Source organism: Lachnellula hyalina, assembly GCF_007821495.1.
Source record: "Lachnellula hyalina strain CBS 185.66 chromosome Unknown contig00288, whole genome shotgun sequence".
Taxonomy (NCBI): domain Eukaryota; kingdom Fungi; phylum Ascomycota; class Leotiomycetes; order Helotiales; family Lachnaceae; genus Lachnellula; species Lachnellula hyalina.
Genome location: NW_022157402.1, coordinates 888 through 20,448, shown reverse-complemented (window position 1 = coordinate 20,448; position 19,561 = coordinate 888). Strand labels below are relative to the sequence as shown.

General features: G+C 48.3%; 3 protein-coding genes across 3 annotated transcripts; 1 reads left to right on the top strand and 2 right to left on the bottom strand.

The window, feature by feature from the left end:
- Window positions 1–1,221: 1,221 nt before the first annotated feature.
- Window positions 1,222–2,520, bottom strand: LHYA1_G009124 (uncharacterized protein; the record flags this gene model as incomplete). The annotated part of the gene is made up of 3 exons (XM_031154028.1): window positions 1,222–1,902; window positions 1,965–2,206; window positions 2,283–2,520. 3 exons carry the CDS (start codon window positions 2,518–2,520, stop codon window positions 1,222–1,224), a joined length of 1,161 nt encoding a protein of 386 aa, XP_031001108.1.
- Window positions 2,521–4,933: 2,413 nt separating this feature from the next.
- On the bottom strand, window positions 4,934–7,658 carry TRY5 (Transcriptional regulator of form adherence; the record flags this gene model as incomplete). Its single annotated transcript, XM_031154027.1, has 4 exons — window positions 4,934–5,075; window positions 5,125–7,261; window positions 7,438–7,492; window positions 7,563–7,658. 4 exons carry the CDS (start codon window positions 7,656–7,658, stop codon window positions 4,934–4,936), a joined length of 2,430 nt encoding a protein of 809 aa, XP_031001110.1.
- Window positions 7,659–15,189: 7,531 nt separating this feature from the next.
- Window positions 15,190–19,211, top strand: CDC25 (Cell division control protein; the record flags this gene model as incomplete). The annotated part of the gene is made up of 5 exons (XM_031154026.1): window positions 15,190–16,104; window positions 16,157–18,463; window positions 18,510–18,726; window positions 18,774–19,044; window positions 19,184–19,211. 5 exons carry the CDS (start codon window positions 15,190–15,192, stop codon window positions 19,209–19,211), a joined length of 3,738 nt encoding a protein of 1,245 aa, XP_031001109.1.
- Window positions 19,212–19,561: the final 350 nt, after the last annotated feature.

Here is a 19,561-nt window from a genome sequence, read left to right as displayed (position 1 = left end):
CAACCTCCTAACAACCCCCTTTCCCCCGGCCCTCCCTCTCCCTCTCCCTCTCCCTCTCCCCATCGCTCTCCCTCAACAGCGTCTCGAAAACAGGCGAGAAGAGGGTCAGCAGCTGGCGGTGAACCGTGAAGACGAGCTGCTTACCGCCGGCGGGTAGCACGATATTGATATTATCGTATGGCGTGGCATGGGGTGCGAGCGCAAGGGTTCTCAGGGACTCGGCGCGTTGGTCTAATGGCCGTAGTGGAGGCGGTGGTTGTTGAGGTGGAGGTGGCGGCGCTGTTTTGGAGCGCTGTTCCGGGTTTAGCGACAGGGGAAAGGGGGTGAGATGTGGCGGGTGCAAATGCAAATGCGTGCTTTGCAGCACTGGATGGGGAGCTGGGATAGGTTGGGTGTGTATCAGCTGCGGATGAAGCTGAACTGCATGTTGAGATTGAGGTTCCGGTTCACGGCTTGGAGTAGTAGGTGTTAGGTCGAGTTGTCGCCAAGATGGGATATCCATAGCTTTTTTCCTCTGATGGCCGTGAGGAGTGGGGGCAGGAGTGACTCTAGGGTAAAGGTTCTCGATTCCGACATCTCTGAGCGTCTGTTGAGGTTGGGCGTCGGGTTTCGGCATTTTGGGGGATATATGGTGTTGAGAATACAAGTCTAAGCTGGAAGGTAGCGAGGTAAATCGATGCAGATTAAAATCCAAAGTGAGGGTGATGGTGGTGGTGGTGGAGGTGGAGGGAGTATTTAGGAGAGAGTTGCGAAAGGGGTTTTCGAAATCGGTTGTCGACTTGACTCTCACGAGAAACAACAGAAGTTGTGGAATGGTTTTCTCAAGGGGAAGAAACGTAGCTTAGAAAATCAAAGTTATTATCAGGGGCATTGGGTATTTATAGCTTGACGCGAAGATCTCGCAACCTCATTCAATTGTCCTGCGTTTGCACATTCCCGCATTCACCCAGAAACAATTCACTTAAACCATCCTCATCAGACTCATAACAATCACAGAAGTCTAGTTCTCTTTGATGCACAAGAAACACTCATGCAAATCAATCAGTCAATCAATCAACCGAAGTGGCCCAAGCAATTCCTTTCAATTTGCGCATAGCAAGATATACTCCGTATCATGAGAGGTCAGTCTCTTTACATAGACTAGGGAACAAACATCAACCCTGCATTAAGCACATAGCAAACCCCTGAACAGACATCCATCTTGACAGTCTAGCACTCATCTCAAAGGAGAATGGTAATAACGAAAGTAATTATGATCAACATTGCAAGTGTCTGTTGGAAAACACCCAAAGCAGCCGTTGTACCCTTGCTCTTATGATAAACGGTTTGGTTGTCAGTCATATTCTTTTGATCGCTGAAGAAAAAGGTGGCAGGTGTCTCAATTGTGCCGGAAGAAGCTGGAGCAGCTGGATATGGGGGAAGTTCCATATCAGGTATAGCACAAATAGCATCAGGGGAAATAGATCCTTTGCATCGTGTGGCCCAAGCTGACTGACGCTCGCTCAAAGACGAGTTGAAGTAAGCTTTGACGTACGCAACAGATATAACCGAATCTTCAGGAGGCGGACCGAAAGACCATTTGTTATTTCCATTGCTCCAATTTGTCAAGATGAGATGTCCTGGCTGTGTGGGAACTGCTAAGGTATTCATCGTAGCCAGCTCCTGGCCATCAGCCAAGAAGATGGCCTTCCCAGGCACAAAGTCGAACCGGTATTCATGATATCCTGAAGTGGGGTTGAATGGCAGATTGACAAGTTTGAAGTTTGGGGACCCAGTTGCGTCGAAGCCTGCTTGAACGGATTGCTCAGACTGTAGTACAAGGTTGACTGGATAGGTGTTATTCTCGATAACAAATTGGGATGATAGAAACTCCATGTCGATTTCCTGGCTGTCATTGAAGTACTATGGGTGATTAGTGCAAGCAATGTATGTTGAGTCTATACTTTGGAAGGGGTAAAGCTTACCCAGAAGAAAGCAGCGCATGTTCCAGGGGTCAGGCTCAATTTCATTGAAGCTCGATATGTACCCCATAACAAATCAGTCCGAGACGAGTCCAGCTCTGAAACCTTGACATAGCCATCCGTAGGAACGCCAGCATCAACAGTGAACTGTAAACCCGCATCGCCACCAAGGATGCCAGGGCCGGTCCAGTTGTTAAGATCAGGTATTGAATTCGAGAAGACGTTGTTGACAGTGAAGTTCATCCCTAGGATTTCCAAGAGTCAGCCATGCATCAAGCGTCGGTAGTGAGAAGAAAGAATGGTGGAAGGTATGACACGTACCATATGGACCACGTCCCGCTTCAGGAGTGACGGTAAAATTCTGCCGCCTCCAATCGGTGTCAAGAGAAATATTCGCAATGTGAAGGAAGTCGCTCTCAATGATGTCGGTGAAGAGAAAACTCGATGTCTGTAAACTGGAGGAACCAATAGCAGCAGTGTAGCCGCATTCACAGTTCCCTGCAGATGGCGCGACCAACCAGCTGATTATGAAGAGAAGGATATTGATTATTGGAGGCATCTTATTAAGAGATTCGTTGATGCTTCTCACTGCCGATGAGCGGGTCTAGGATAGTTATATGTCTGAATGGATCCGGATTGTTGCTGGCTGACTCCCTGTGATTGTTGATCTGGCAAAACTCGAGAGTCAGCGACTAAGCAGGTGAATGTTGCCAAGTTATACAAGAGCGCGTACCTTGAATTTATAAACACCTAATACCGGCCCAATTAAGTCCTCACTTCGTCAATCGATGTATCCTACGCTCATCTCCTGGCGTTGGTGGTGAGACGTAGTACGCCAGCCAGTTGAAAAATGTACGTGTGGAGTTTGCGCACAAGAACGAATGATTCGTGGTGGTGGAATGTAACTGATTTGGCGCGTTTATGATGACTCGTATAGAATTTGAGGAAGGAAGGAAGAAATGCTGTGCTGGGACCCAAGGAAATGTGAATGAAGTCGCGAGTTCAGGAAGGAGCGCTGGGGAGAAAACACCCAAATCTAGGCAAGTTGAGAAAGGACAGAGATAACATTGCTTTGTCCGTACAACAGGAATTAATACGAGATTTGATTTCAAATAAAGAAGTTAAACAAAATTGCTGCTATGAATAGAGAATAATAACGCTTCTGAAACTTCCCTCGATCAACTTTATGAGTGAAGCTGACCCCGGCTCTAGACTGAAGATAGTATGTGTCCATCCAGAACTGAGTAACCATATATCTAGATGTCATAGCATCAGGTACTTTCTAGGCCAACCTCCCAAATGAACAATCATGGAAAGCAGTACCGTTGTCAGAAAACAGCGCGTCTCAGCTTCGAGGCCTCCATCATCCATTCCATTCACCTTCCGAAGCTTTAAGATATGTTCATCTAGCCAAGTCAAAACAACAGCTTCTCCAACGAAAACAAACAATTTTCTAGCAAATATCCTGACTGTCCTTTTTAAACCCACTCCACTCAGGTTTCCCTTGAAATAAACCTCTAAATAAAGACATGCACGTCTTCATATTCAAATATATCAACAAAGTACGAGCAGTAATTCGACGGTACAGAAAGCACCTCCACTTCAAGAAACAAACAGCACACACCTCAAAATCCAAGCAATCCCTCCGTCCTCCCCCCCCACCACAACGAAATACTCAAGCGCCCTCATCATCATCATCATCAAGTTCAAAACAAAACAACACAGCCGAGTCTCCACACCCCACACCCCACACCCACATACTCTCTCACTCACACACATACACTCACTCACCCTCTCAAACCCCCAACCATACTCCCTCCCGTACATACCAATCTCCCACAAGAATATAAATAGCAAACTCTCCATCCATCCATCCACTCACTCACCTACCTACCTTTTCCAAAAACCCAATCCACTCTCACTCTCAACCCCCCTCTCTCCCTCCCCAATCCCATCCCGACCCCCAAGACACACGGCAAACAATCAAAAGAAGCTACAAGTATTTTCAGCTACACATGTACTGTAGTGGGGTCTCGCCAGATTAGGATTGCTTACTTGGTCCATCTAACGGTCTTGGGATGTGGCGTTCCGGGGGTAGAAGAGGGAATTCCGCGTGGGTTTTGATCGGGATTTAAGAGCGGGATGGAAGTGGACGGGCGGGTGAGTGGTTTCGTGGCTTTGTGGCTTGCAATGAATCAAAATCACACAGGCACATTGTTATTATCATTCGTTATCAAGACCCAGAGTGGAGATGCAAACAATTTTGATGTGATGCTATCTATACAGACAGACAGGCAATTTACCCTCCCACTGCAAGCTCTGCCAGCCAAATATCTCCTTTTCTCTCCTAACCAGCCACAAATTCAATTCAATTCAATCCATCTCTCCATCTTCCTCCACCAAATGCATATACATAGATACAAGAAAGAATCAGAATATGATTTCCGCGCAAAGGAACGCGAGCAGTAAGAACGAAGCAATAAAATCAGGTTGTATATCGAACAAGGTATCTGAGCATCATTTGATGAGAGGAGTACAAGAGGTATTAAGTAAGGTAATATGATGCGAGCGTAGCCGAACAGCCAAAAAAAAAGTGACAGCTACTAAAAGGACAGGGCAGAAACAACACAACGGTGGGCCAGCCATGAGCTTTTGTGTGTACGCGCGAGAGATTAGAGCGCTTTAAAACGCATAGTGTGATTGTAGATGAGAGGAAAAGAGATAGAGAGCCCAGTATTTGCCCAGCCAAGCCAAGCCAACCAGACCCCACCAGACCAGCCCGTATTGTTGCCCACGACCTTTTGAAGGAATAGATGCCCCGAGTTCCTGTAAACGCTATATGCAAGATGACGACAAAGGAAACACGACGTATTGGCAAGGAGACTAAGGAAATAGAGTGGGATATCAAAGTCTAAAAATTAGGAGATGGACAAAAGAAATCATGAAATCGTTAAAAGCAAATATTTTCAGTCTTAGTACACGCTATCGTCGTTGTCGTCCGCACCCTGAGAGATCATTGAGGGTGTAGAGACATCGGAAGCTTCGATATCGTCTTCGTAGCCAACAAGAGCTTGAGAGTGGAGTCGGAAGGAATCACCCATGAGTTTGGTAATACTACGAACAGTTAGTACGAATGATCAGACAAATTTGTAGGATAACTTACCCCCAGACGACGACTTCATCAAGCATACTACCCCAGATACGAGCCACGATGGAGCTGAGCTTTGAGTCCTCGGGTTCGTCTACAAAGAGTGCTCCAACCTTGTGATACATAGCCATTTCTTCTTCAGTGGGAGGCTCGTCTACGTCGTGTTCCAGACGATAGAGCCACAGGCTGAGAATGATCATGAGATCCAAGCCACAGAGCGGATGCTCAACACTCCAGTTGGTAGCAGAGGTTCGGGCGACCCAACGAATACCTTGTACAGCAGCGGTCTCAATGCAGTTGTAACATTCTTGAATGACCTTGATCATCTCACTGGATCGCTTTACTTTATCTCTTGCGTTTGACATTGCTGCAGCTACCTCATAGGAGTCGTGGTATCTTAATGCCTCTTGGATAGACTTGAGATCAACTTCAAGACGAGCACGAGCGTTACGGAACATAGCCATGGCGTTGAATAACAGAGGATGACCCTTGTGAGGCGCACTGAGAGGTACAGATACCGTCTCTGGATCACAAAGATCAAGTGATTTCTCCCAAGTTTCCAGTGCGAGGCGCAACTTGTATTCCGTAACAACATCCTGGAGAGCTTCTGGGCTGCGCTTGTGGTACCAAACTTCAAGGAAGAGAGCGTTGATCATAACACGAGTAGCAAAGGCACTGTAGCGTAACGATTCACCCTGGAACAGGTTGTCGTGGGCTTCCATGAAAGAGGCAGCTTGTGACGTCTTGAGCTGCTCAGGCCAGGTGGATTCGTCGACCACGGTGAGGTTCCACATCACTTCAGTTGAAGGGAGTTCAAGGTCTTCGAACTCGTTGAAGCTGATGGCAGGTGTGTGATTGTATGTCATCGTCAAGAGACCAAAGAAGATGTACACGGCATAGTAAGTACGTCGGCAACCTTCGTCCTCTACCCACTCAGCACGGCTAGGCAGAGCACCATCACGAGCTTCAGAGCGAAGCTTGAGCTCGTAACGGTTACCAGCAACCATGTTTGCGAGAAGACTCTTGATGGAGCAAGCCCATTCCAAGCCCTTTGGATCACCGCTCCAGCTAGCGAAGACCATGTTGAGAAGCGAGCTTTGCATCGTCCACAGTGGGCACTTGCGGGAGCTGAAGTTCTCCTTGTTCTGCAAGAATTGGTTGACAAGGACCTTGGAACCAATGTGGAGGACATAAGCTTGATCTTGATCAAATGCGTACAGAGCACCAATTGACAGGACTGCCAGCAAGAGTGGGGAAGATATCTGAGTTGGCTTGAACGAAGATGGGTGCAAGAACGGCAGGTGGTGATGGAACAGGGAGAAGTATGTTGAAAGATACCTGTTCAGCGACGTCAAGTTCGGCAGACGGAAGCTCTCGGGGATTGCACGCTCGCTATCGTTGTTGCGGATGTTGTCTAGAACGATATTTCGCTCATCATCAGTCAGAATTTGAGGAGCCCTTGTTGACAGGTCTCCGCTGCGGGGTTGAGTCGGTGACTGTTGGTTTGGGGTGGCAGTTCCCGAAGGTGGCAACGAGGCTATCATCGATTGCAACGCAGGCACAAGCCCGTTGTAAGTTGAAGCCGATTTGTGGATGGGCGGCAGCTGATTTGAATGGGGCTGCATTGTGCTTCGACTTGTGAACGAGCTTTGTGACTCCTGAGAACCGGAAGCAGTTGAGCTAATCGAGTGAGACTTGGGCTCCGTTACGGCCTGCGGCATGAAGGAATCCCACTGCACCTGAGGAAGCGAGATAGCTCCAGAAGGATAGGTGACGGATGGCTCCATAAGCGGTGTCCCGTTCTGAGAGAAAGCCATTCCAGGTCTGTTCTCATAGGGTCCAACGCCTGCGTTCCGCATTGCCGCAGTTGCTTTGTGGTGGAGGTCGGTCATCAACATTGCCGCAGTCTCGAGATCAACCATGCCATCGCTACTCGCCTCGATCTGCTCGAGTGCAGAGGTATCAATGGGTATGGCCGACTTGGAAGGCCCAGACATCGCACTGGTCTTGGGACCTGCTCGTCGCTTCACATCGCTGTGGAGAGGGATTCCTCCATCTTTCGCGTGGACAGTTCGGTCATGGCGAAGCAATAAATCGCGTCGCACGAAGGTACTTCTACACTTCATGCACTTGAAAGGGCGCTCCTTGGTATCTGCGGTGGCATGTTAGCATTGAAATGATTTGTTTGCGCCGATATGATTATTGTTGGTGGTGCGAAACAAACTTTTACCCCGGCGCAACCCGAGGAAAGAGGGGAAGTGTCATTGACAAACACGTAATGTATCTGTCAATCACCACCACCAAAAAGTATAAATAAAATGCACTTACGTGATCTCTCATGTCTGCTACGATGCTCAGATCTGCTAAATGCACGATTGCAGAACTAAAAAGTTAGTATATGTGGATGAGTAAGGGGAAGAATAGCTCTTTCCACCAGGAGATGAGGTACGTACCTGACATTTGTACTTCTTCTCAGGCGCGACCGACGATTTCCTTGCGGTGGACGACGCTGCCGCGGCGGGCAGGACACTCATGCTTGCGACAGGCATTCTGACGGGATTCTTTCTGACTGCAAGTGCTTCTTGCTTGTCCTTCCTTCACAGACCGATGGTTGAATATCGTCTGGTTCGCGAGCGTGGGCGTAGGATTTAAAGTGTGACTTGGGTCTGCTGGGATATAGTGTTCATTTGTTTTTGTCTTGTTGTCATCGATGTGTGTTGTGGTATAATGGTGGCAGTAGGCCTGTATCGCGACGGGGACAGATTCTCGCCTGGAGCAAGAATGAGGCCGCAAGTCGCGTTCGACAAGTGAGGAAGGTTGGGGTATTAGGTGGCGGAATGTGCGTCGCCAAAGGGTGGTGCAGGTGGAAGTCGACGATGGGATGATTAGAGTCGTAGATGACTGTTGATGGATGGGATGAGATGAGAATGGAGGGGAAGGTTGAAAAAGAGCGCCAGGAGAGGGGAAAAGGAAAGAATAAGGAGGGACACGAGAGAGAGGGAGGAAGAGCGGCAGGTGGGTGAAGTTGGGTGAAGTGGTGGTGGTGGTGGGGACAGTACGGATAGGTGGGTTACTGTAGGTAAGGGTAGGGGGGGGAGGGGGAGACTAGGAGGGAGGTGAGTGGTAGCGAGTCGAATGGTGTGGATGAGCAGAGATTGGGGGGGGGTAGAGGAGTGGCAGAGTGAGTGGCAGAGTGTGGCAGAGAGCAGTGGCACACGGGATTCTGGAAGAAAAAGGGAGATGGCTGAGGAGGGACAGACAGCGGGGCAAGGAATCAGGGATCGACCGGGTCGGTACAGCACGGTAAAGCAGCATCCACGTGTATTTTGGCCTGTGTTATGCTCAAAGTGGACCAAGTCAACTCATCAATCAATGGCTCGGGGCCTCTAATGCCCCAATAATAATCCACAGAGACCCATTTATATCCAGGGGTAGGTACGTACCTAGGTACCAAGTACTGCTTACTGTAGAAGCTCGAGCTCTCAACTCAGGGCTGGCCAACACTGCTGAACTCACGGAGCCCTGAACCTGAGTTATTACTACTCCACTGTCCCGGCAATGCCGTCCCTCATTCCGCTACAGTACTGTATCCTACTGCTGCCATCCTCACCATGCTGAAGCTTGTGTTTCTTGCGACTGGCGACTTGGGAGCATCTCTCACCGTCTCTGGGACATTTAGACCAGATTCAGCGTTGAACGAATATTATTGCTGCTACTTCCACCGCTATTTGAGGATATATTTGTTTTCTTACCTGCAGAATGTATAGGTGGGCCTTGGCTCTACTAGACTCACTCGCTCTCCATAGAACAGGCATTTTATTTTGACCAAGTCCTCAAGTGAGGCTGTGGATGACAACTCAGCAGTGCCGTTGGCTGCGAGACTAGAATGCCCCCCACGCCAACTAACGTCGTTCAAACGGCAAGCAGATTGGGGGGCAAAGAGGGGTTGCGTTGTACCTGGATGCCTGGATGCCTATGGCCCCTATACTCTATACTCTATACTCTATATTCTATACTAAGGTATACCAGTACCAGTACATACCGGTATGGATGAACGCAATGAATAGCATTCTGCAAGGAACCAAACACCACATCTTCTGGACCTCTGTTACAAGCTACGCAGAAGCAAGCCTCCTACGTATCTTGGTCAATTTACGTGTGCCTTGGAATTCCGCTTCTAAATTACTTATCTGGATAGAACATTGTACTGTACTGTACCTTACCGGATCCGCCGCCTTAAAAAGGAATATGCAGACACGCTCCGAGCTGTTAACCATGCATTAGAACTTCAAATCCGCCTTTTTAGGAAGTACTTTTTGCTTTTCACGATCGCGGTGTAGACTCTTCCAACGTGTTTTTGAGCTACTCCGGGTCGTCGTGTCCAAGCCCACCGAGGCTCGTCACAAGCCCGCAGAAGAGCGGTCATTGATTGACCCCTCAACTTCGCGACAAAGCCTAACAGCTTATACCGACTCGAGAGAAAAGATGAGATGTTGCTTACTCCGTACGCATCTGCATCTCACCGCTCGGAACACTGCATTTATATGCATTATTGGGATGGGTGATTATTGTTAATGCACCGACCGCACTGCAGTTCGACGACGCGCTCGCTGCTTTTGCACCGAGGACTTCATCGCAACACAAGAGCATTTTTCATATTGGTCGCGAATCCATTGGCCACACCATAACCCCTCTGAGACGCGTGACACGCACCTTGGATCTTGCATCACCAAAACATCACCCCTCTTCACGTCGCGGAAAGCATACAGTACAGCATACATCCCAAATAGGATCATATCTCTCGCTGCTTTGTGCCCATCCTATCCTATCCTCAATACCCTACCCCTTTCCTCTCTCCTCCCTCTTCGCTCCTTCTGATTCCCCAAAACTTAAAAACCTCCGTACTGTACAATTAGCCCTATCAAAACCAAGTGGTCCGCCTCATTAAAAAACCGTCCCAAGATCCTCGTCTTGCGCGCTAGTACTGTATGCCAGGTACAAAAGACCCACCGTCACACATGGAAAGGGCGCCCTAGCTGATCGACTAGGAAGCGTTCCCCGGAACCCATTTATTCTCACCCCTGCTGGCTTCAACCTTGCAAGTCGGCTCTGTTTTCCACAGAAAGTTGAAGTTCTTATGGGGGGTTTTATATAAGGTAAGCAAGCATTGCTCCGTATTCTTCCACACCTTCAGGGACCAGGGAAGCAGTGAAAGAGTTTTCTAACCACCGTCAATGCGCGCCGCAGAAGAAGGAATCATAGCGGGGCATATATTTATTACGAAGACGAAGTAGAAATGAGGGAGGGACGAAACTTCAAACGCATTGATTGATATTTAAATGTCTCTCTCCTGTCGATGAATCAGTTCTCAGAAGAAAAAGCTTCCCGTCAACTTGTAAAAAGAAATAAACACGGAAAGACTGACTGTTTGCGAATGTCCATCCATCCCACCCTTTCTTTCCCAGACAACTCTTTTCTATGATATGATACAATATTCCACTATACCAACGCGACTCGCACGCATACTTCATAACTTTTATCAACACCGTCAACAACCCCACGTATTAGATTTATAAACTATTTTATTCCTTCACTCACCGTTTCATTATCATTCTGCCCCTCATCGAAGCCCTCGGCATGCTTCCAGAATCCAGATGCGCATCAACCGACCGGTCAATCAACCTCTATTCGGCATAAACCCCTCCACGGAGAGCACGAGGTTCGACGCCGCAAGCTATCCCATCCCACAATAATTTACCTAACCTAACCCAACCCAACCCAACCCGCCCCAGCCAGGGGTGCCAAAAACTCAAGGGGGGAATACTGACGGAGTGTTTCAATCAACGAACGGGAGGGAACGGGATCCAAGGTTCCTTTTTCTACTATAGTCTAGTACAGTAAATTAGTCAATTATTAAATTTATTAATATTATATCCAGAGACTAGAGTGAGGTATCCGGGAGCGAGCGAAATACCCATCCACCTCCCCGGAACACACGCAATCCAATCAAGCCCTTCCGCTGTGACCCAAGAACGGCCAGCTGGGTTCTGCTTTAGTTGACGTTGACCCACCGGCTTGTCATCCGCGAGCCTACTTGTCTTTCTACGCATCCACTAAGTAATCAGAAGTGACTTATTTTACATAAATAAGTTCCGATCTTGATCTGCAGTTTTGGAAAAGTGAGGTCTGGATGGATTTGACTGGCTTGGGCTTGGGCTTGGGCTTGCCGGCAGTTAATTAGTGGGAGTGTAGGGGGGGAAGGGAGGAGCGGCCCTTTCCTTAGTCTTGGGTCTTGGACTTTGTCTTGGCTTCATTCGCTACCAGGGAAATGGAATGGTTTGGTTTGGGAATTGGAATTGAGTCAATGGGTCAAGTTAAATTGGATTAGATTGCGTGGTGATGAGGATCCTGGATTTTTGGGGGGGGGGGGGGGGGGGCTTCGGTGTGCCGGATCGGAGTTCTAGATTATTACTATGTTTGGCGTCGGCGCCCCCTCGTCATTTCGTTCATTACTCGGGTTTAGGGGTGGGAGATGGGAGGTGGGAGGTTATTTTGGGATTTGGAGGGATGGAGGAGAGGATGGAGTACAGAAAGGAGAAGAGAAAAGAGTAAGGAGAGCGAGAAAAGGTTTGGAGTTGAGGTTGCTCGTTCATTATTAAGAGGATATAATTATAAATCGTAGTTGTAAGTAAGCCTCGTTTTGAAAAGGAGTGGATGTAGATGATGGATGGGAAGGGATGGCCATTAAATCAATCATAGATTTGAAACTTTGAAACTCTGAAACTCCATGCGAGCTTCAAACCGAACTTCCAAACCGTATTCTAGAAGTATTTAAATTTATTTATCCAACCCCAACCGAGGGCTTGGAACCGAATCAAACCCTAAAACCGGACCGGGTAGCAAGCTCTTTCGCTAGACATCCCACGTTTTGATGCCTGCTCGGCTTGCTGGCTTGGCTAACTTCCCTTTTGAACGATCCTTATCACGAATAGGCCAAAGAGGCAGGTTGATACTCCTTGAGAATCCTTCAAAGTATAATCGACCATCTGCTAATCACCCTCTCGGGTTCTGAACCCCAGCAGCTAGCTTTTCCAAGACCCCCCGTCCTGGATGTGCGATACGGTGGGGAGGACGGCGGGGGTTATAATATTGAAGTTACACATACCGCCTTCTTATCAACAACGTAAATGTAGCGAGCGGTATGCTGCTTATCGATACCGTACCGTACCGTACCTAGGTAGCTTCCTGAGTAGCTTTACTTCGTAAAGTACCTAGGTACCTTTGCAGTGCTGCAATGCATCCCGCGCAGTTGCGCTGGCTGCTCTGCTTTTGGACGGAAATAGGTCAACACTACTGTCACTCCAGACACGAGGCGAAGCGAGCGTGCATTCCGAGGCGTCTGCCGTTATCCGCTGCGTGGGATGGGGATGGGATACTTACCGTAAGTTGTAACCGTACATGCCATGCCTTAGGAAAAAACGTTTCTGACTTTGAGATGAGATGAGAAGGTGGGGGGAATAAGCCTGCAGGGTGGGGTAGAGGGGTGGTTTAGAATTTCTTGAGCCAGCAACGGTGAGGTCGGTCTTCATCTTTTGGTGGTTTGCAAAGCGAAGCAATTAATTTGCATCTGGTGGGGCCGAAATAGAACGAGACCGATTCGGCCCGCGATGTGCAGACATGAGGCACAACATGTACATTTCCTCCCGAAACGGGTCAGCCCGCCGTCTTATTCAGGGGGTAGGTGCAGTTGCCGCTGACATGTGTATGACCAGCTCCTCGTAAGTCTTTACGTCGATAGGCTGGAGCTCTGCAAGAAAGTCCAGAAACAGATCCGTGGTGCTGCATTTAAGAGCCGGAAGAAGATATAAAAAGGAAGGTGTTCTCACGTGATCGATTGCATCCCCTGAGAATCCTGCACGTTCATCTCGGTGCCAGATTTAGCTGCTTGGTTCAACGCTTTCGATCATTGTCAGGATTATTCATGCAGTGTGTTGGTACTTGGTACGCTTTCCAGATTCTAGAATGCGGAGAGAGGGTGCCCGTTGTACTTTGACACCGAGAGGCTTTCCCCGTTCAGGGCTGTACATGAGTCTCCCACGACACACGCACGAGCTGGCCTCTCCCAGCGCGGATTTCAGATCTGCAATCAGGCAGAGTAGGGTTACAGATGCTTGAAAGCCATGCCATGCCTTGAAGGATCAGGATGATGATGATGATGATGATGATGATGATAATTATGGTGGTGCTTATCACAGATCTGATATCGTAATGTGGAAGGCGTAGAATGTTCTTCCAAGCCGTGGTCGCATCTCAGCGGCCGTTCTCATACCACTGTGAGAATATCCAGTAGCAACAATTCCCCGACTGCATGGCATGCAATGGCAGCTGCACTCGCCATGCAGGCGGCACACTTGTGGCGGGATTGAAACGTCGTCACATCTCGTCTGGCTGGTCGTCCTCAAGCAGAGTTGATGGATAGGAGTCTCTACACACATCCAGTTCAGCACCACACCACACGAAAGGAAGGGTCAAGGAAAGAAAGTAAAGCTGCTCAAGGTTACACTGTGACAATTTAGATACTGTCTGAAGTTAATAGAGTAATCATTTAGATTCCCGAGACTTTTGATATCTTCCCCTGGGGTTCAGGCAGATCCGGCAAGTCGGGAGGCTGAAAAGAGCTGCTCGAAAGAGATTCCCATGAGACACAATGACTGATGGGTCAAGTCTGATATTGCATGTATTAGGAGGGATCGACAAGTAGCCAGAACACGAGCAATTGCAAGTCTTCGGCCTTGGGTCAGCTGAAATTCAAAAACCTGGGAAGCTGGGGGCCTGGAGGGAATTCAGCTGCATTTGTAGTTGCACAGAACCGTATTTGAAGTTCAGATATACAATTCTTTGCTTTATAAAGCACAACACGAGTATTCTTAGAGCATCGACAAACCAATTATCTGCAAGGACTCGGACTCAGAAGAGAGCTGGCGGAGGAGATGAATTTATCGGATTCATGTCAACAGTAAATTGGCCGTACAATAAGTACACCAACCCATATAAGTCTAGTGGGCAGTGGAGTGGGTTCATTCCAGTGATTCCACACTTTTCCTCGCGGCGGTCTTCCCGTTCTTAGATACGCCCAAGCTGCAATCTGCTCTGTGCGGTTCACGGCTCAAGTGCACGGCGACGTTGTTGATTGATTGATTGTTTCCGTCTCTCCTCCTCCTCCCTCCCCGCCAGGTTTCTACCTCTTGCTATCGCTTCTACAAACCACTTCACATATCGATTTGTCACGCGGAACTCGAAGGAAGTAAGCCGCCAGCCATCCATTTGCGCGGTAGGAAAGCGATCTTGCGCGCAAAGCAGAAGCCGGATAGATACCTACTCGCACCTAGCACCTAGATACGAGTAGTCGGCCCTCAAAACGCCAAAAACAACTCCCCTCACCCTTAGAATCCGTCCGTCCACAACAAGCTCATCTCGCATCAGGCCCTCCTGTTCATTTGTTTTCCCGCCTTCGCACTCCCCTGCTCTCTCTGAAGGGTACCGGTGGCACAGATCAGAATCATAAGATAGATTCCCAAACAAGGTGCTAATTATTATTCTGCTTCTTCTTGCAGTATATTGTCTGTTGCAGCTCCAAGGTCGCAGGTCCACGGTCCAGGTTACTTGCAGACTGCATGCTTGCTTGCCTTGCCTTCCTTGCCTTGCCGTTGCTTTCCTCTACCTCCCAAGACGCACTGAACTTTCTCGACGAATCGAAATAACGAGTGAGCTTTAATTTACCCGCCGAACCCCAGTAACCACTACTCGATCCCCAGGAAATCCCCAATCTACAGTAGCAGAGGCTGTTTCTTTTACCTCTACCCCTCTAGCGATACACGCACACGCTCCATCACAGCACCACGCGGCGATACGATACCATACATTTGACGATCCCACATTTGATACGATACGATACACTTCAAGTCACCACCCGGGACCGGCGACATAAAAACAAAAGAACACCCCTGCTTCTACTGCTGTTGCGACTTTAATCATGGATTGATTGATTGATGCAGCTTGCAGTTGTCAACGATCCTCACGATGCTTATGACAATTCGCCCCAGTAACAGCATATTCCCTGAGCAGCAGCAGAATACCCAATCATTCAACAACTATACCTCCGAAAGCAGACAAACCGCCGACCCTGTCATACTGTACACCGAGCAACATCTGCTACACACCATTTCGCCGCCTCGATCACAAGCACACTTCAATCCATCTCCCAACGAGAGCTTTTCAGCCGCGCAAAGGTCTTCAACTGCCGTCAGGCGCAGATCTCCACCGGTGATGAACGGTTTGCTAGGGAACACGCCGCAGCCGTCCAAGTACGTGCGGGCGCTTTACGACTACGAGGCTGATGATAGGACGAGCTTGAGTTTTCACGAAGGAGATGTCATAGAAGTCATCACTCAGCTGGAAAGTGGTTGGTGGGATGGCGTTATCAATGGGGTGCGAGGCTGGTTCCCAAGTAACTATTGTCAAGTAATTGCAAACCCAGACGACAGCGTGGAAGACCCGCAGAATGGATCGTCAAGAGAACACACGGATGACGAGGAAGATGAGGAAGACGAGGGCGAGGAATATGATGATCAATATGAAGAAGAGGACGCAGAGTCTGAACTGGACGATATGGTGCAACTACCAAATGAAGGAACGATCAATAACAAACGAACGAGAGCAGATTTTTGGATCCCGCAAGCAACACCAGATGGAAGGCTATTCTATTTCAACACAGAAACGGGCGAGAGTAGCATGGAGCTACCCCTCGAGTCGCCTTCGTCTGCCTCGGAGAATGGACCACGAAATCGAATGAATGTCAATATCCCAGAGAAGACGAGACCGCCGCCAGAGATGATGGCACGAGGTTACATGCAGGATGAGGATGACGAGTCTGATGGAAACTCCGCTTCAGAGTTGGAGGGAGAATCTCTCATGCTTGCGTCCAGAGGCTCTTTGGTAACAATGAATTCCTTTATCGCATTCACCTTGATACTGACTTGAATTCTAGCCTCGAAAGCGCCGCTCTTTTGGCTCTGAGGGTATTTCTCCGGCTACTTCCATGGACTCGATCAATGAATTCTCCCCGCAACGACGGTCTCGGGCTGACCCGAATTTGTCCATGGTAACATCATTGCCAATTATAGGTCCTTCGACAACATCCTTCACGAACCCTTCACTCGGGCCTCCTCACGCTGCAACATTACCCCGGTCGTTCTTTGATGATGGCTCCGCTGCACCTTTGACTTGGAATAGACTCGTGGCGAATATGAAACGGGCAGTTGATCGGTACAGGGAGGCTATTAACAATAGTGAACGATCAGAATATGTGCGCCGGGCGGAGGACATTTCAGATCATCTGCGCCTGCTACTCGCTGCTGGATCAGGGACAACAGACAACCACTCCGGTCAGCCGTCCATCATATCCACAAACAAGGCATTATATCCCCATTTCAGGGATATGATGTCCAAGTTTTCTAAATTGGTCATCTCCTCGCATATTGCCGCGGCAGACTGGCCAAATGCGGAATCTTATCAAAAGTGTCTCCAGGAAGCGGATGGTGTTCTACAGGGAGTGTTTAGTTATGTCGAAGTTGCAAGACAACAACGAGGAGAAGACATTCCACGACTTTTACCTGGATTCGTCATTGGAAGCACCACAGGTGGTAGCTGGCAAAACAATGGCCTTGGGTCTCGGGATCCATTAACCTCGAACTTCTTGGATGAAGATGAGGCAGTCGTTGAGCCTTCTGCTGTGCTTGATGCCAACTTGATGGAGCGACTCGACGACCTGAAGCGAATGCTTATTTCGAGTATAAGGAAACTGGAGGAGCATCTTGTCGTCACTGAAAAGATCGTCTCTCCGTACAGACATGAGATCATTGGAAATAATGTCTGTTCGGCCGCTCGAAAAGTCTTGGAAATGTCTAAGCCTTGGATTTCAGCCGTCGAATCAATCAATCTATCATTTCTTGGAAACAGCTTCCAGAACCCGCAATTGGTCGACTTCGCGGCATATAAACAAAACTTGTATGATAATATATCGGACTTGGTGCTGGGGTGCCAAGCCGTTGCAGGGCCTTTGGGAGATGAGTGGGCCGAAGTCCGTGGGGAATCACTGGAGGGCCGACTGAATTATGTTCGGCATTGCGCAAAACAACTCGAGACCAACTCATCACATGTTGGGTTTTCACTTCAACTCCTGGGCGAACAAATCCAGATGGGACGACAGAAGGAAGAGAGTCGCACCTTGCCACCTCGTGAGGACAGTCGCCAACGAGATCCGAGAAGAATTGAAAGTATGTCTTATGAGCGCATCCATCAGAGAACTGACTCTCGCTTCAACCCTGTGTTGAGACCAGCGTTAGCTGGCATTGCCCAGTCAGCTTCATACTCGGAAGGAGACCGGGACCCAACTGCAAACTTTCGAAAAGGGGAGCATTCCAAAGTTAGGAAATTCTTTGGAGAAGAACCTATTCGCAGGGATCCACAGTCGGATGAAACACCCGATTGCCTGAAGCTCGAACACGAAGAGGATATTTTATACGATACCAAGACACAACCTCCTCAGCTAAAGGGTGGGACATTGTTAGCGCTTGCTGAGCAACTGACACGGCACGATAAACTGGATTCGAATTTCAACAATACCTTCCTTTTAACATATCGTTCTTTTACATCTGCCCGGGAACTATTTGAGTTTTTAGTAAAACGTTTCCAAATCCAACCGCCTGAAGGAATGGCCAAGTCGGACTATGAGATATGGAGAGACCGCAAGCAGAAGCCAATCAGATTTCGAGTTGTCAATATATTGAAGAGTTGGTTCGATAACTTTTGGATGGAGGACCAAAGCGATGATACGAAGGCCTTGATACGCGATGTCTATACATTTGCTCGAGATACGGTCAAAACAACTGAGACCCCAGGGTCCGGACCATTGATGACGGTATTAGAACAACGATTACGCGGACAAGATCCAACAGCAAAACGCCTGGTCTTGACTCAGAGCCAATCTACTCCTCAGCCGATTATGCCTAAAAACATGAAGAAACTCAAGTTTCTGGATATTGATGTTACCGAATTCGCGCGCCAGTTGACGATCGTTGAATCAAAGTTATATGGCAAGATCAAACCGACAGAATGCCTGAATAAGACCTGGCAGAAGAAGGTTGGCGAGAATGATCCAGAGCCAGCACCAAATGTCAAGGCTCTCATCCTCCATTCGAATCAATTGACGAATTGGGTAGCTGAGATGATCTTGACTCAGATGGATGTCAAGAAGCGTGTGGTCGTGATCAAGCATTTCGTGCAGGTAGCTGATGTGAGTATTTTCCTACATATAAAGTCTAGCCTCTAATCATCAACAGAAATGTCGACAACTTAACAATTTTTCTACCCTCACATCAATCATCTCTGCTCTTGGCACAGCTCCAATACATCGCTTGAAGAGGACATGGGATCAAGTTCCTCAAAAGGCACTCACAATTCTTGAGGTCATGCGCCGCTTGATGGGCAGTACCAAGAACTTTGGTGAATACAGAGAGAGTTTACATCTCGCCAATCCACCATGCATTCCCTTTTTTGGTACGTTTCTTCTCCTGTCTCTCCCAACTAAATCTTATATATATCAGGTGTCTATCTTACGGATCTCACATTCATCGAAGACGGTATTCCTTCTATCATCAAGAAATCGTCCTTGATCAACTTCGCCAAACGTGCCAAGACGGCCGAAGTCATTCGTGATATCCAGCAATACCAGAATGTGCCATATCCCCTGCAGCCAGTACCAGAGCTGCAGGAGTATATATTAAGCAATATGCAAGCTGCAGGTGACGTGCATGAGATGTATGAAAAGAGTTTGGCGGTAGAGCCACGTGAGAGAGAAGACGAAAAGATTGTGAGGTATGTTAGACTGCAGCCAACCTCTCCGTATGGCAACTTCATATTATAAGAAGAGCCGCGGGAAAATTGAAGAACACTTTGCAATGCAAGTCTATTGGTCAGGGAAAGAAATGTGCTTACACAGTTGGTGGGATAATAGGGTCTTGGCCGAATCTGGTTTCCTCTGAACTGGGGTCAGCTCCACCAACATGACAACACCGCACTACACGCATGAAGCCACGATATATAACGCACCAACTAAGGGTCTGATGACGTTACGAAGAATATAAATTACCCGCCACATACCAGAGATTCGGTAGAATACACACCAAGTTTCGAATCCTTACTAGCACTACAACCTTACCACACCATCCCGATGCCCCCCATTAAGGCCCGACACACTTGGAGTCCATTTTGAAATTCAAATATTAACCATATAGAAGGGGGATCTATTCTATATTTTTAGCGCAAGGTTTACATCCGTCTCATTACGAGAATCACCAATTGTATTACGGCGTCTGACCGGGTCATGTCCAAC